Raw genomic sequence first — 14,645 nt, 5'->3', positions numbered from 1 at the left:
ATGTTCTTAATAGGAGCATCACTGGCCTGGCATGAAGTTTCCTCGCCTTCTCCCATTCAGAGAATAGAGAGGACAAGGTTCCGAGCAACAGCTGCAATAGTTTCTCTCCAGTACTTGCTCTGTGAAGGAGGCAAGAGGGACATGCACATGGAGAAGATCAAACCATGCAGTGCCATGACAGATGATCCACAATCACTTAATTAAGTGCAGAACCCAAGTCATGCACTGAAGCTCCATTACAAGCGATATACACTAAAATTGGGGTGGCGGTGGTGGTGGTGAAATAAATAGAAAAGTGTTTTACATTTGATTTTGTAAAAATGGCAAGGTATTAAAATTCCAGTATTTATTATAAGCTTAGGCACAGATAAGTCGTTGAATCCAGAGAAGCAACATGCGACTTTTCTTCTCCCTTCAGCCACCCCGGGGGAAAATAACCCCAGCTCAAGAGTCAGAGGACCTTCTAGAGCAGCATAGGATGCGGTCAGGGGCTTCAGTGGGATGGGGAAGTCAGTAGAATTCTGGGGACCACTTTACATGACTGGAAGGACGTTTCCACACCTTTGGAGACAGCCCCATATTAGTGATAAAATTTGGTTTAAATAAAACTGCTAAAATTGGGTTTAAATAAAAATGAATGCTTTGGTGTAACTACATTATTGACCCTAACCCTTACCCCAGTTGTGTCGTATGTCTTATCATAACATGTCATGAGAACCCTGTTGATTCCCTTGGAGCTTTCAGTGGCTTTTGATACCACCAACCATGGCATCCTTCTGGATAAGCCATCTGGGCTGGGTGCTGGAGATACTGCACTGCAGCAGTTATGGTTAGATGGCCATTTCCAGAAGATGTCGTTGGGTGATCATTACTTTGTCTCTTGGCAGTTGTGCTATGTCGTTCCACAAAACTCTGTTTTATCCCCTTGTTTAACACGATCTACATGAAATCGCTGGGAGAGGTTGTCTGGAGATGTGGCCTGAGATTACACCCAACTCCCTCCCCACTTTTCATCAAATCCAGGTGAGGCAGTGAATGTTCTGAATTACTGCCTGGAGTGAGGGCATATAAGCTGAGACTCAATCCAGACAAGCTTTTGGATCCAGTATTGTCACTGGAGGCACAGGTGGTCTCGGTCACGCAGAGCACCTTTTATCAGTTTAGGCTGATACACCAACTAAGAATTTTCTGGATAGAGGTAGCCTAGTGACAGTTATTCAATGATAACATCTCACTGGATTACTGCAGTGAGTTATATGTGAGGCTGCCTTTGAAAATGATCTGGAAACGTCAGCTGGTACAAAATAGGGCAGCAAGACTGTTAACAGGAACTGGCCTATACAATCATATTATGCCAGTGCCACTGGCTTCCAGTCCACTTCTGGGCCCAATTCAAAGTGCTGGTAATTAAGCTTTAAACCCCTAAACAACTCAGGGCCAGAGTACCTGAAGGATCATCTCCTCCCATATATACCTGCATGAACCCTAAAATAATCTGAGCATGGGGTTGGACTTGATGGTCTTATAGGCCCCTTCCAACCCTACTATTCTATAATTCTATGATCTTCAGTGGCCCTCCTCCAGGAGCACCCAAAAAATGAAGTGACTACTAAGAGGGCCTTTTCACTGGTGGCACCCCAGTTCTGAAATACCCTCCCCAGAGAGGCTCACTCGGTGTCTATATTGTACTCTGCTCAGTGCCAGGTGAAAACCTTTTTATGCTCCCAAACTTTTTAGTCAGCTTTTTAGCTTTTTAAAACAGTGTTAATGCTTTTTAGATTTTGCACTGCTGGTTCTTTCTACTGTTTTACTCTGATTTTATTTTGTTGTTTTAAATGTTAAGGGTTTTACATTGCTTTGTTTTTATATTGTATATTTTGGGTGAACTGCCCAGAAGTTTTTGACTATTGGACAGTATAGAAATGCAGTAAGTAAAATAAAAATAAAATGAGTAAGAGACTGGAACAAGCCCATTTGTGTTGATATGAGACAATTGCTAGTACAATATGCTCCGAACTGCATGTTACAGAAAAACTGCACTCTTTATTTCTTCACACAAACTGTAGCTAAGGACGTATTTTGCAGTTATTTCTTTATCATGTAAAGGGATAATTGGTGGCAAATAACTATGTGAACCAGTCCTAAGACAATGGTCCAGTGTTGACGTAATACTGGCTTTCTCTCTCTTCCTCTGGGATGACTCCCCCTCCCTTGATTGCTTTAATGTTATTTTAGTACAGCCTTGTATTTTACCACACACATGGTCACCACAGCCAGCAAGGAATTATATACATGTGAATGGACTATGAGCTGTGGAAGAGACAGATCTCTCTGTGGCAGTCCCTTGTGTATCTATGCTGGATATGGAGCAGGGTGCTTTGCCTCCTCCACACCCAGCACAGAAACCAAGGAGACTGCTAAAGGAAGGGATGGAGCACTTCATCTATACCTCTGGCAGCCCTATATTGGGCGTGGAGGCAAATTTTTACTAGCCCACTTTTCACTCATAAAAGGGGGAGGAGGAAAGGAGTACTGTATTCCCCCTCTGACAACCTCTTTAAAACAATTTTGCAGGTTTATTTACAAAACTGTTTTAGTGTTATATTCATGCCAATGCTAATGACAGTCAATGGTAAGTAGGATTCCCAAATTAACCAGGAATTAAGAGATAGGATTTGCAAATATTGATGAAGAGAAAGCCTGGTTAGTATTAACAATGGTTAGTGCCAGTGTTGATGTAACAATGAACCACAGTTAAGGCTGATAAAGGAAGGAAGAGGAAAATGTGTGCAGGGGAGGGGGAGGGACTATATTTTCCCAAGGCTAGCTCCTGGTGTGAAAACTGCGGTTTGCAGCAGGTGATTTAGGTAAAATTGTAGGTTACGTAAAAATAATGGAAGGCATAAATTTATACAATTCCACAGCCATTAGTGTTGCCCTATGCCTCAGTAATTAAAAACAATTTTGTACAACAAGACGTTTGTTACTCATTATTAATGGAAATATAATTTAAAAGAGCATGAAAGGCCCCCTACTTACATCATCATTCTGCTGAGCTTCCTGCATGACAAATTCTCGTACCATAGATGGATTATATTCAACCAAATATGAGAATATATCAGTAGCTGCACTTCGCACTTGTGCATCATCCATACCCTGAAGTCAAACAAAAACACACTGTGTATCTATAGTGGGAAAGCACAGTCTAAAACCTACATTTCATTGTTTCACCTTTTAGTGAAATGTCTTACTGAAGTACTCTATTCAGTTGTATTCTTTGCCTGAGGAAGGTTGAAACTAAAAAGCAGTGGGTATTTTGAATCTGTGATTAAAGTTCCCTACATATCTTTGTACCATTTTTGAGGCTTTGCCTCAGTTTTTATTTTCCTGTATTTAGGTGCTACCCTCTTCCATTTCCCTGCTTGGACTATGATCAGCCAAAAAAGTAATCAAACATTTTCTGCAGCTAAAGTACTAGACCAAAATGATACATTAAAAAGTTGCAAATATTTAATCACTAGAATACTGAGGACCCATAGAAAGCTGAACAGAGCAAGTTTCAAAATAAACTCTGGAAACTTACTAGGATGACTTCTAGTGCTGGAAGAATGCCCATATTAGACAACGTTTTGAAAAAAGCATCTCTGTTTTGGGGTTGTAATGTTTGGGAAAATGCACAAAACTCTTTAAGGAAGTTTACCTGAAACACAGAAAAAGGGCTGTATTTATCAAGAAACAGAATGCAGCAACTGCCTTACAAAGCACATTTTAAAACATTCTTACCAATTCTTGCCTTTTCTCCTCATCTGTAGCTTCATCTGTTAGTTGTGCAAACAGGTCTGTCAAAAATCTTTCATCTTCCTATTAAAAAGAACACCCACGTTTTGTTTAGAACTACAAATTAAAGCTAAAGATCTGTAATATATCCTCTACAACTCACGCTCCAATTGCAAATGGGAACAGCTGAAGGGACAAAGATGTACATCACAGGTATGCACTGTATTTAACAATGATAAAGCAAATCTTGCCTCACTTTAAGTGCAAATTCCCACTGACTTTAGATGCCAGAGCTATCACCCACAATCAGCAACATTTCACTTACCTACTTACTCGCAAACTACACAGAAAGAATTGCCTTGATGGCCAATCTGAAAAATCTACATAGTTTAACAGCAAATGCACTTTTGATAACGTTTCCCATCTAAAACCACTTTTTCCTAGCCCATCCCTCAGAACTATGTTACCTTAAGCTCAACTATCAATACCAAGTTAAAATCAAGTCAAAGCTAGGGAAAAAATGGTTCTATGAGTTTTATCAATTCCTGTTCTATGTACAGGGCTATGCAGAGGCTAGCCATTACCCTATGTAACAAATCTTATAACCTCTGCAGAAAAGCATAAAAGTGTGTAACAGGAAGAGAGATCACACTCCTTTCCCTCTCTCCTTATGTTCATACTCTGGATGTAATTTTGGAACACACGATGTATTTTGGACTATGGAAGTTCACTTCCGGTGTTCCTAGACCACACTCCAACTTTAGATACAACACATGGAAGAAGGGTAGGCCTGGGAGGCCCAGGGACTGCGATTCCACTCTTCTGACACACATAATTCTAGGCAACTTCAGGTACATATGAATAGCACTGCTTCTCACAAATCTCTTGTAGAAAACGCATGTACACCACTCTGTCTAAAGTGCAGTGCAACAACTCCCTTACCTTTCCACTGAAAGAGTGCAGATAGGCAGCCACTGCATGGATAAGTTTCTCCATCCATGTATTCGTGGCACAGAAAGGCATGCATACCACAATTTGTGTGACATACGCGCTTTCGTATATAGAGATCATCATCACTGCATGTCAAAAACATGAGTAAAGTAACACAAGATCATACAAGTATACTGCTAAGTTGGCCACTAGGATAATATTTTAAAAATGAAAATGCTCAACTGCAGCAGTTTAAGTAAATATCTCACAACTGAGACATTTTAAGTCATCCATTGCACTATATTTCAAGCACCCAAACTAAGCATTTACATAGTCTAGGTTAAAAGCCCTGCAGAAACGAACACAGAAATCATGTCATGCTAAATGATTCCTCTTCCCTGTGATTTCACAATTTCTTGCTCACTTAACATGCCTTGTAGATTTAATGTTCAATACTGCAACATGTACTAATGAAAGTTACTGGGAATTATTTACTTAATGTTCATGTTTTACAAATAAAGAACACTTTTTCACCTGAACAGCCACAGACAGCAACCATAGAAGTCTCTGCCACCAAGGTATTTACATCCTCCTCTGAACCTATCCTGTCCCTCACCCCTAACACTGAGTGGCTCAATATTTACAAAACGTATCAATTAAAATCATGCTGAATCATAATAAAACCAGTTACTACACAGCTTAGCTCTAGACATCAAAAGCCTGTCCCAAATGAGACACGGACCAGGGGAGATACATGTTACAGTTAGGAAGTAGCCAGTCAAGAGGATATGATTGTAAGTTTATTCACATATTTTTATGTTAGCAAAACAATCAGTACACTTCCTCTAACTTCCTTTAGGATAGCTATGCTCACATATTCATATTTTTGGAATATGATCTGCTTTCTGTACATATCTTTGCAGGTGTCTTCCAAATAATTCCTTGAAATGTACACACAAAAATTGCATTATTCCAAATGCAGCCATACCAATCTTGAATTGTATGTTGCATCACAAGCCATGAGTGTGATGTTCCAATTAATACAGCTGCAAAAACCTTTGGCTCTCATGAACCATAGTACCACATACCGACAGGTTCATTTATTTAAAATATTTGTCCTAGCTTCTGTTTAAAAAAGAAGTTAAGCTTGGTTGTAATCCTATGGCCCCTGGAAGGCATCCTAGGAGGCAATGGGTTATACTGGATCTCCCCCTCCTAGGGCAGAGAGAGAAAGAGAGGGAGAGAGATTCCCTCAGAGGAGATCTGACTGAAGATACTCCATCCAGCACACAGAAATTTCCACATCACTTACCTCACCAATGTCAGAGTTCCAACATCAGGAAAGGTTAAAAGCTGATAGATCAGGGGTGTCCCCAACTTGGAGGCTATTTATGCCAGCCCTGGAGCTGGTGTAAATACTTTCCCTCCCATTGCTTGCAATGGGAGGGAAATAGGTTAACCACACCCCACAAACAAGAAGACAGCCCTGTCAGCATGAGCCAATTGGGGCTTAAGCTATATCAGAGGCTCCAAGATAGGAGCACTCTGAATTTACAAGTAGGATTGTCCTGCCCATTTTGTACTATAATCTCAGCATTTCATTCTTTCTCATGCATAAAACTTTACATCAGGCCTTGTTAAATTATATTTCATTACCTGATCAACTCTCCTGTTTGAGGCCATTTTGAATGTTTCACCTATTCTAGTAAATATAATCACATTATTATCTCCAACATTATTGAAGGCAATAATGAAGGTGATGAAAAGAACCACACCCACATGCAGTTCTACAAGGATTGTTATCAGGCTGGAAAGACAGGTCATTCATTACATTCTGAATTTTTTCAAAGAGCAAGTTTAGCTTTTGGTAGGTTTCTTATAATGTGCCATTTATTTATTCCAACCTTTGCAACATGTGAAAAATCATATATCCCCTTTGATTAAAAGGAATCATACTCTTGATTAAAAGGAACCATACTCTTGATTAAAAGGAATCATACACTTGTTCTTTTTTAAATTATGAATCTTGGTTTTATTGAATCTTATTTGAATCTTGGTTTTTTGTAACATTACAAAATGTTATGGTGATGTGTTGAACTTTAAAAAACCTACAAGTTTCATAATAACAAACACTTCTGAAGTATTTTTTTAAAAATTATTCTGTTACTTGCATTCATTAATCCCAAAATACGGAAGTGTTTTGAAAATGGCTATTTTCAACATATGGTGTAGCAATATTTATTCTCATGCTATTTCCTGAGCACCCTAGTAAAACTAGTTATAGTCTCCCAGTATTTGATACTTATATTAGTATCAAATACTGGCTCTACTTGCCAGACAAACCTTCTGCAATAATCACCAAGATAATTTCTAGTGAGGTACCTGCTCCTTTCACTCCATCTGTTCTGAATGTTAGTTCTGAAATCCTCCCCACCCCCATTTATGTGGTAAGTAGAGATGTGAAGGCCCTGGAAAATGAAAAAAGGCGGCGGGGGGGGGGGGGACGACATTTTTCCCATTGTTGTTTTTTCAAGCACCATTTGTTTTTTTCTGAACGACTGGAAAAATTGAACAGCTCTGGATTATGAAATATTTTCTTTTAGAATTTAAGACAAGGTGTTTATATAGTTAGACAGCCTTTACTCCCCACAAATGAATTCTAAAAACTATGTAATAACTAGACTTTTATAAAAAGACTAGAGATGTAAAATGCCTGGAAATAATGAAGCCATGGGGGGATTTTTTTTTTTTTAGCTTTTTGTAAGATTCCTATGAATATGAACTTGAGCACGCTCCGGGAGAGAGCGCAGGACAGGAAGGCCTGGCGTGCTATGGTCCATGGGGTCACGAAGAGTCGGACACGACTGAACGACTGAACAACAACAAGATTCCTAACATAGTTATTTCTTCCATTGCTTATTTCAATGCTTGCGCTAATGTATCTTTTACTGATAGCCATTTAGGGATGCTCCAAGACATGCTCAGTTTCCCAGCATGTGAATAGAATCACCATATCATAATATGGAAGAAAATGTGCATTCTTGATAGTTTGAGTTTTGTGCCAGAGAGTCCTGTGTTTCTGGGCTTGTTCTGGTTAGATGCTGTAGCAGCCAATTTATGTAGTTCTAATCTAAAACCCACATGTGAAAAAAACACTGCAGGTCATCCCACCACTATCACCAGGTGCGATGGAACAGTATGTGGGTTATCCCACCTAGGTTTCTTTTCTTTTTTTTTAATTAACTTTGAGGCTTGGGTCTATAGAACTTACTACCACAGCTTTTAATAAAATTCTCAATTAGACATCACCACTAGTGAATGCTTTCAGCTATAAAACCTTTTAATTCTACCACTAGAATAAACCATCTCTACCTAAAATAAATTCAGTAACCTGGATCCTATGGAATAGGCAAGGGATTGACACTACCACGAGAGACAACCTTTCAAAATGAAAAAAAAAAAGATGTTCATTAATGGAGATTATTTACAAACGTGAATAAAATGTCATTCTTCAAATAATAGGCTGAGGTTGTTTAAAGGTTCTTAAATGAAATGTGGTTACTTACCATGCCTACGCCAAATCTTTCCAAGCTAAATAAAATCTCAATAACTTTCCCTTCAGATCAGATTTCCCTAAGCTCCATCCCACAAACAGGAACAGGTTTAAGAATTTCCTTAAACGTCCCTACAAACAGGAATAGATGCTATGCACAAGTCTTCCTCTGTCGCCAGTTCTTCCTGCTTCTTCTGGCTTCTAGGATGATTCATACATTTCAGGGACTACTTGCTGAAGCTCCCTCTGCTCAGACATAAAAGAGGAACCTAAACTATGCTGTGTATAACTTGGTTTGCTCATAAAATTATCATGTTTGGTATATTAAATTTTAAAGTATATTTTATTCAGACAATAATTACACATTTACTAACTGAGTTTACTATTAAAAGTTTTTAAATATAATGATGTTTCAGCAAACCAAATTATACATAACGTAACTTTAGGAACATAAAGGCTGCTTTATGTTTTGAAAGCAACCTCCCACAACCTGGTGCCCTCCAGATGCTCCTGACTACAGTGCCCAGCATTGCCAACTCTTGGCCATGCTCCCTGAGGCTGATGGGAGCTGAAGTCCAAAATATCTGGAGGGCACCAAAGCAACAAAGTGACTTCTGATCCATAGAGAGAGCTAAAAAAAAATAAGTATTGCTTATTCCCCCCGCCCTCTAATTCCATCTTTTTCCATGGCTTCAAAATTTCTGGAAATTTTACATCTCTAGTGGTAAGCAGGGTTTATATTCATTAGACATTGGACAGGTGTGCGTGCATCCCTAATGGGGAGAGAGCATCTAACCCTATGGCCTTACTGGATTAGGTTTCAGCTTGGGCTCCCTTATCCACTACAGAACTAACTCCAGGCACCTGTTCAAGAACTCCGCAGCCTCCCTGGAATCCTTGGATGGAAAAGAGAGTAGAGCTGCGTGTCATCAGCATATTGATGAAATTGAAACCTGAACCTTTAGAAGACTTCTCCTAGTGGCCTCATAAAGATGTTGGGGATGGAACCCTGTAGCTGGGGATAAGATGGAACCCTGTAGCACCATATAATCCAAAGGCCATGGGGCAAGACAGAAATTACCCACTACTACCTTCTAATCATCTAGGAAGGAGCAGAACCACTGAGTACTGTGCTTCCAAACCCCGGGCCAGAGAATTGGGATAGGAGGATATAATGATCAATGGGATCAAATGCAACCCAAAGAGTATGACCAAGACTCCCATCATCCAGTCCCAACTTAAGTAATCCACCAGTGTGACCAAGGCTCTTTCCTTCCCACACCTAGGGCAGAATCCAGTTTGGAATGAATCTAGGTAATCACTTTCCTTCAGAATCACCTGGAGCGGAGATGCCACTACCCAAGAAAGACCAGGTTAGAGCCCAGAGAGTAGTCCAAGTTCTGAGGGTCTAAAGTTGGTTTAATAAGGACCATGCTACTGTTTCCTTAAGGAAAGCAGGAACCACAACTTCTCTCAAGGAGGCATTTACATCCTCAAAGTTCAGGTATTTAAACCTACCCTGGATGCTTTTACTAGCCACAATGAGCAAGGATCCACTACAACCCCAAAAGTTACTAAGTCCAAATTATTTGAGGGCCAAACATCCTACCTTTCTAAAAAAGTCTCCCAAGTAATTAATCTTGCTAGTTATTTTAACTTGATATAGTTCATGAGCTGGAGGTATAATTTTTAAATCACACCAAGATAAACAGGCAGGTTTAGGGGCTAATTTAAGACAGCTGGTTATATTGTAACATCTGTCATACATTAGTTAAGATTCTCCAATACCCAAAAATTTATTTAACACTCTCCCCCTTTTCATTACTGCAAATTACCATAGTAACTAGGGCACACACACCGACACACATGGATCCAGTCCTCAGTTAGGTGTGTGAAAAGGCAAGATTCAGAGGTCTCTGTGTACACAATAGCTAGCTGTACCTGCTGCTTGTACCTGCATCTGCTCCCAGGTTTTATGTGCCTAGGGCTGCACCACTGTCATCCCAGACCAGCTGCATCACTGCACACTAGCCATGGAGCAGTACTAAGGGGAGGAAGAGGAAGTATCCCAACACCCCACACACATTTGTTACTTCCTGCACTGGGAGGGAGAAGATAGGTACTCGATGCAGCAGTGTACTCATGGTTATATATATGGAGGACAAAGAGTGCCAATCTGGCTAGCTCCTTCCTCTTAGCCAACCCCTGGCAAGTATAAGGAGCACAGTAGGAACTGTAAAGACAACTTACTATTAGGGTGCGCCTATCTCATGGGACAGTGTACCGATATACCCTTGTGTTACCCAATCAGAGAAAGTAAAAGAGAGGGAGGGACAGAGGGAGAGAGACTGTTGGGAGGAGGGTGTCTGCGTGTGAATATATCACACGCACACAATAGCTGGATCAGTCCATACAATATAACATATTTAAGCTTAATGGAAAAAGTTTCTTAGAACCATGCTCTAGCAAAAGTATTTCCAAATAACCTGCTACTGAATCATATGGCTGGATAAATAAAACACTCCACTGTATGTTTTATTGCTTTTTTCCCCCAATACCATACCAGTTTTCTACACTATCAGAAAGAAAGCACAATCAAGTTAATGAAGATGCCATAAATCATGTATTAAGAAATGATAGAAGTTATGATTCAATACAGAATATTGGCAAGACCCCATTTGCCAGGTGATCCACTTCCAATTTTCTACACAAAGTTTCACAATGACAGTCTGAACTTATCTATGTTCAGGGCTGGTTGTATACTCACAGAATTTTGCATGGAATTTGGCAGAATGACAGCTCTTGTGAAATTCTAAGAATCACAGATTTAAAGTAAAAAAGAAAGCAAGTTCCTAAACCAGGGGCATTTCCTAGGCCTGGACCCAAATCTATTTTCCAAGGGTTTATTCCACAGAGCCCTGGGTGTCCATTTGTGCCAATGGAAGGTTTTTTTCTCAGTTTAATTGCCATACAGGAGGTGATTTTCAAAGGGAATTCCAGCTTGAAATGGAAGGCTTAACTCTCCTCTCCCTACATACCACAACACACACACACCCAACCCCCAACCCCCTCACATGGCAATTAAGCTTAGAAAAAAGTGCTTCCATTGAAGCCAATGGGAGGTTTTTTCTATGTTTAATTACCAATCCAGGGGGATTTCCTGGGGGATTGCAGTTAGGGAGGGAAGGGTTAACCCTACCCTCCCTGGGCACTGTAACTCCCCCTCAAATCCTGCCCCCTGCGCATGGCAATTAAGCCTATGGGCCTGGGCCCCATATCTTTTAAAGACTTAGCAATGTCCCTATCCTAAACCATATGATTACTTAAGTATTTTGAAAACATGCAACAGACCCAAATGCAAATGCACAGTTACAAGATGGGGGATACGTGGCTCAACCACACTACGAGCGAGAAGGATCTTGGAATTGTCGTCGATCACAAGCTGAATATGAGCCAACAATGTGATGTGGCTGCAAAAAAGGCAAATGCTATTTTGGGCTGCATTAATAGAAGCATCGCTTCCAAATCCCGGGAAGTACTAGTTCCCCTCTACTCAGCACTGGTTAGGCCTCATCTGGAGTACTGTGTCCAGTTCTGGGCACCACACTTTAAGAAGGATGCAGACAAGCTGGAGAGGGTTCAAAGGAGGGCAACAAAGATGATCAGGGGACTGGAAACAAAGCCCTATGAAGAGAGACTGAAAGAACTGGGCATGTTTAGCCTTGAGAAGAGAAGACTGAGGGGAGATATGATAGCACTCTTCAAGTACTTGAAAGGTTGTCCCAGAGGGGAAGGCCAGGATCTCTTCTTGATCATCCCAGAGTGCAGGACACGGAATAATGGGCTCAAGTTACAGGAAGCCAGATTCCGGCTGAACATCAGGAAAAACTTCCTGAGTGTCAGAGCAATACGGCAATGGAACCAATTACCTGGGGAGGTGGTGGGCTCTCCCACACTGGAGGCCTTTAAGACGAGGCTGGACAGCCATTTGTCAGGGATGCTCTGACTTGGATTCCTGCATTGAGCAGGGGGTTGGACTCGATGGCCTTGTAGGCCCCTTCCAACCCTACTATTCTATGATTCTATGATTCTATGACCCTCAAAAGCCTCCAGTATTTATGGAATACAGCTTCAATATCCTATGTGACCAGCTACTCCACACTCATAGTATCCAGTCAGTTTTCACCCATTAGCCATACTTTCCCCACACTATATTGCCCTTTGCAAAACTACAAAACAATTAAAAACCCCAATCTAAATCTAGATTAGGAATTGTCTGACTTGGTACTGATCAGCATAAGGCAAAGACAACATAATCTTTGGCATATAGTTGGTTTTCCTGACACGGCAAGAATACTTGCCCTTGCTATGACAGGGACTTCGTTACTTTTTACTAAGAAAAGCCACAAAAACAATTAAAAATTTGCCATTCTTTCTAAGGAAGAAGTTGCCTCCTTTTAGCTTCTTGGGCCATACAGTCTTCAACATCTACTGATGGTAGCAGATGAACCATTCACAAATGCTCATGTGACTTTCCTTGTTAACTTTTGAAAGTTGTGATTATGTGCTTAACAAACAGCACAAATCATATAGTTTACCATATAGTGCTTCAGCCGCTTTGAAGTTTGTTTTGAAAAGTGGGATATAAATAGTTTTAATTAACTGACAAGCATGGGCCTTTTAGACTGTAGCAAATAATTTAGCTATCAATGTGATGCACAGAGACTCCAAGATAAAAACTATGAAGCCCATTCATTATAGCCACATGTCTAGAAATATGGGGAGGCATGTGAAAGAATATAGCATGACGTAGTTTTAGACAATATATGTATGGAGTAAGGCCATTTTGTGGAGAGCAGTAAAGTAAGGAAAACCTTGGAAAATTCCTTTTGTGGGGAGATTTGGTACCTCTTACTACAGATTGCAAAAAGACACCACTGTGAAGCATATGTCATATGTATTCCTGCAAGAAGCAGAGTCCGGAATCATGGAAATTAGATGGAATACAGTATGTATGAACCACACTAAACACTTCAAAGTAGGTTAGGGAGTAATCCAATGTCCCCTAGACAGCATCTGTGGGGACATAGGTTTGCTCGATTTCCTGGCTCCGACAGGGCTCCAAGCTTGGAGCTGGGAAACGGTGCTTCTCTCCCTGTCCCCTCATAGCCGACATGGAGAGACCCACTCCGGATACCTCTCCACACTTGCGAAACGGAGAGTGGAGATAGAGAAAAGGAGGTGTTCCTGGGGACGGGAGGCGACCAGGGCAGCAGCCATACAAGAAATCCTATGGCCGCCCCAGCATCCTTCCCTCCCCCTCCCCGAAGCCTCTACTAGACCAGCAGAAATGCCTGTCTAGCTTAAATGCAGAGCAGGAGGCACAAGGTGCCTCCCACGCTGCACTGGATACTTGTAAGCCTCCAAGTGCGGAGGCTTACGAGTACCCAGGGAGCATCCCTTAAGACATGTCAGCCTCTGTATGGAAACCTTTACGCTGGGTAACTGATAACAGCAATTTCTATTTGAACCCACAATCACTTATGACCCAGCATCCCAAGCTCTCCAGGCACATGAAGTACTCTATTATGTTTGACAGTAAGGCTCCAAACAAGGACCTCCAATTAGAGACAACATTCTATGTTCACAACATCCCAGATTAAAGAAAAAAATCCTAGACTTACCTGTAACATACCAACTATTTCCACTTTATTAAAGAAGATGAATGAATGAAGAGTTGATAACATGTTTTCCTCAAATACTGAAGGAGTAGGAAGAACCATATCTTGAATATATTGCACTCTGTATGTCTGATGTATCTTTTGTTTTAGCTCCGGATCAGATATTGGAATAACTTCTTTAAATTTTGCAGTTTTTGTCAGAAATTCCCTGTGTTTCCGTGACTGTGATAAAGAAGGATCATATTCTAGGCATCCAATTACATCCATTATACATTCTTCAGAAAACATGACTTCAAAAAGTGCAGTTCTATTTAAAAGGAAGATTCCCTTAATAATTTCATACAAATGGTGTAGTCCTTCAATGTTCTCCAAGTCCTCACACACATGAAAAATTTCTAGGAGCTTTTTAATGTAGCCCTCATTTTCCAGTGCTAGAGCAAGTTTTTCACGCCGCAACGGGGAAGGCAGCGAAGATGCCACAAGTTCCGCTATTTCCTCTAGTCGACTTAATTCACAAGATGGCAACTCTAGACCTGGGGATGACATATCATCAAAGCGTTCCTCTTCAGATTCATCCACCAGATCCTGAGTAATGTCCACTGAAGGGTCTTTCCCTTGAACCTATTAAAGTGAGAAAAAACTAGAAGGTACGTCTTCGACTTTAACTGCCAGATGGCTACTACCATATAGACACTCAGCCATGA

At 40.7% G+C, this 14,645-nt stretch overlaps 1 protein-coding gene across 1 annotated transcript in view; it reads right to left on the bottom strand.

Moving 5' to 3' along the window:
* The window catches only part of PPP4R3A (protein phosphatase 4 regulatory subunit 3A), a 42,656-nt gene that overhangs the window by 18,126 nt on the left and 9,885 nt on the right, over positions 1 to 14,645 (bottom strand). Inside the window, exons 4-7 of the mRNA XM_084840709.1 lie at positions 13,945 to 14,562; positions 3,784 to 3,861; positions 3,584 to 3,700; positions 3,040 to 3,156 (exon numbers count right to left, since the gene is read on the bottom strand). Of these exons, the coding sequence (XP_084696835.1) occupies positions 3,040 to 3,156; positions 3,584 to 3,700; positions 3,784 to 3,861; positions 13,945 to 14,562 (930 nt within the window). The remainder of the gene's footprint in view (positions 1 to 3,039; positions 3,157 to 3,583; positions 3,701 to 3,783; positions 3,862 to 13,944; positions 14,563 to 14,645) is intronic.

This window comes from Heloderma suspectum, chromosome 1, assembly GCF_057233095.1.
Source record: "Heloderma suspectum isolate Gila_16-S chromosome 1, 16-S_ref, whole genome shotgun sequence".
Lineage (NCBI taxonomy): Eukaryota > Metazoa > Chordata > Lepidosauria > Squamata > Helodermatidae > Heloderma > Heloderma suspectum.
The sequence above is the reverse complement of the archived record's forward strand: the minus strand, read 5'-3'. Positions and strand labels throughout refer to the sequence as shown.